Source organism: Mycetomoellerius zeteki, unplaced genomic scaffold (genome assembly GCF_001594055.1).
Source record: "Mycetomoellerius zeteki isolate Tzet28-1 unplaced genomic scaffold, Tzet1.0 scaffold1901, whole genome shotgun sequence".
NCBI classification, from domain to species: Eukaryota; Metazoa; Arthropoda; class Insecta; order Hymenoptera; family Formicidae; genus Mycetomoellerius; species Mycetomoellerius zeteki.
Window position 1 is genome coordinate 1 of NW_017256857.1, and position 2,198 is coordinate 2,198.

The 2,198-nt window shown below is 24.7% G+C and overlaps 1 protein-coding gene across 1 annotated transcript; it reads right to left on the reverse strand.

Moving 5' to 3' along the window:
• Positions 1-226: 226 nt before the first annotated feature.
• LOC108722036 (uncharacterized) lies at positions 227-1,887 on the reverse strand. The gene is made up of 6 exons (XM_018446937.1): positions 1,803-1,887; positions 1,509-1,580; positions 1,210-1,290; positions 870-1,093; positions 623-791; positions 227-510 (listed from the first exon to the last, which is right to left on the reverse strand). Exons 1-6 carry the CDS (start codon positions 1,885-1,887, stop codon positions 227-229), a joined length of 915 nt encoding a protein of 304 aa, XP_018302439.1.
• Between the last annotated feature and the right edge of the window lie 311 nt (positions 1,888-2,198).

The window sequence follows — 2,198 nt, forward strand, 5'->3', positions numbered from 1 at the left end:
TTGATACAAAATTATAAATAAGTTATTAACTATATATTATTTTACTTTATTATGTATTATATATATAATAATAAAATGTAAATAAAATGTAATATAATATGTAAATATATAATAATACTACATAAATAATAATATAATTATAAACAATATAATTTGTTATATAATATCATTTAAAAAAATTATACTTGAAATTTTAAAAAAATTATACTTGAAATTGTATTTAAAATCAGTGCAACTCTTTAAACATTTCATTGTTTTCATTTCCAACATGGGCTGACATTGAATCTGTCGCAATATTCTCATCCATCATGCGTAGAATTTGGTTCTCATCTACATAATAATTCAGCCATTGTTCATCAACCTCAGTAGTTGATTTCTTTCTTCGTAACAGTCGATGACCGTCCCAATCTTTAGCATTATTTAATATGCTACCAATTGTTGAAAAATAGATTTTGTCTGCTTTCCATGCCTGCTGCGGATTTATTTTCAACAATTCTTTAATCAGCACTTCTGTAATTTACGAATACAACTTAAATATTGTATAATTACATAAATGATATATAAATATAATAAATATGTAATAAAAATGTACATATATATAAATATATATGTATATATATACCTCTAACGCATGATGAGAATTTAGTCTCTTTGAGAACCTCCTTACCATGAACTTTCTTCACCGCAGTATAGGCCAAAGCCACCTCCCTCGACATGTACTTTTTAAATATGTTAGTTAAAGATTTTAAAATTGATCCATTTATGTCAATGTTTAGTAAGATAGTCTGTTTCTAAACAAATAATAATGTAAAATTAAATATATGTAACTTCATAAATACTTTTAAATTACATTTAAAAAGAAAGTTTACGAAATTATCCCGAAATGTTTTGTCCTCCTTCAATTTCTCATCAAATGCAGTGAACTCTGCTACGGTTTTGCATGGCAATTCCATTTCATATTTTTCTGCAAAATTTAAGCAATATTGGAAGTTATTTGTAGTTGCTAGATTCTTCAATTCTTGCACTGCCACTGACAGTTGTGTTAATTGTGAACAAATACTACGAAAGCCAGATGCGCATAAACGTGCTAGATCTGTAATGAAATATAATATAATTAAAATAGAATTACTTTTCTGATAACAGAAGTAATAAGAATTTTCAAAAAGAAACGAATAAAAAAACAACTTAATTACATTAACAAAAACTAACCGTTATTATTGTAATCGTTGCTTTCATGGACATCTAGAAAACTGTTTGCGTTTGAAAAATTAGAAGTAACTTGTTGAGATTCTATAAATAAACAATATCTGTGTATAAAAAATGTAAATTTAACAAAGCACAAGTCAGCAGTGATTAGCATAAAAATTAATATTTACCACATGCTTTCGCGGTACTGTTCTGGTTTGTCGAAACTTTATTTTGAGAGGTTACTATATATAAATAAACAGACAATTAATATACATACATTAATTAAAATAAAATCATCAATGTATTAATGAATAACTTACCATCTCTTTTCGGAGTGCTATTTTCTTTTATTGTCGATTTTAAAGATAATGCAGTCGGATTTTTAGAGATCACTAAAACAAACATATCATTAATATATATTTATTAAAATGAAATCATAAATGTATCAATTGTGAGCAATATATCATCTTTTTTTGGAGTGTCATTTTCATTTTCATTTATCACCAATTTTAAAGATGATGCAGACGGATTTTTAGAGATCACTAAAACAAACATATAATTAATATATATTTATTAAAATGAAATCATAAATGTATCAATTGTGAGCAATTTACCATCTCTTTTCGGAGTGCTGTTTTCTTTTATTGTCGATTTTAAAGATAATGCAGATGGATTTTCAGAGATCACTAAAATAAACATATAATCAATATATATTAATTAAAATGAAATCATAAATTCATTAATAATTGTGAGCAATATACCATCTTTTTTTGGAGTGCCATTTTCATTTTCATTTATCACCAATTTTAAAGATGATGCAGACGGATTTTTAGAGATCACTAAAATAAACAGAAAATAAATATGTATAAATAAATGAAAATGTAATCATAATAATGCCAATAATAATTGGAATATATCAGTATTTTTTTGCATTAATTTAGCTTTAAATTCCAAAGGGTTAAATAAAATAAATAATATGTACAGAAAATTAAGATGTCTTATTTTGAGAA

Excerpts from the sequence above, each read along its gene's own strand:
- LOC108722036 (XM_018446937.1), bottom strand. The coding sequence starts at position 1,887 with ATGTTTATTTTAGTGATCTCTGAAAATCCATCTGCATTATCTTTAAAA. Across the intron at positions 1,094-1,209 it reads CAACGATTACAATAATAACG|ATCTAGCACGTTTATGCGCA; the intron begins GTTAGTTTTTGT and ends ATTTCATTACAG. Across the intron at positions 511-622 it reads ATTCTCATCATGCGTTAGAG|AAGTGCTGATTAAAGAATTG; the intron begins GTATATATATAC and ends CGTAAATTACAG.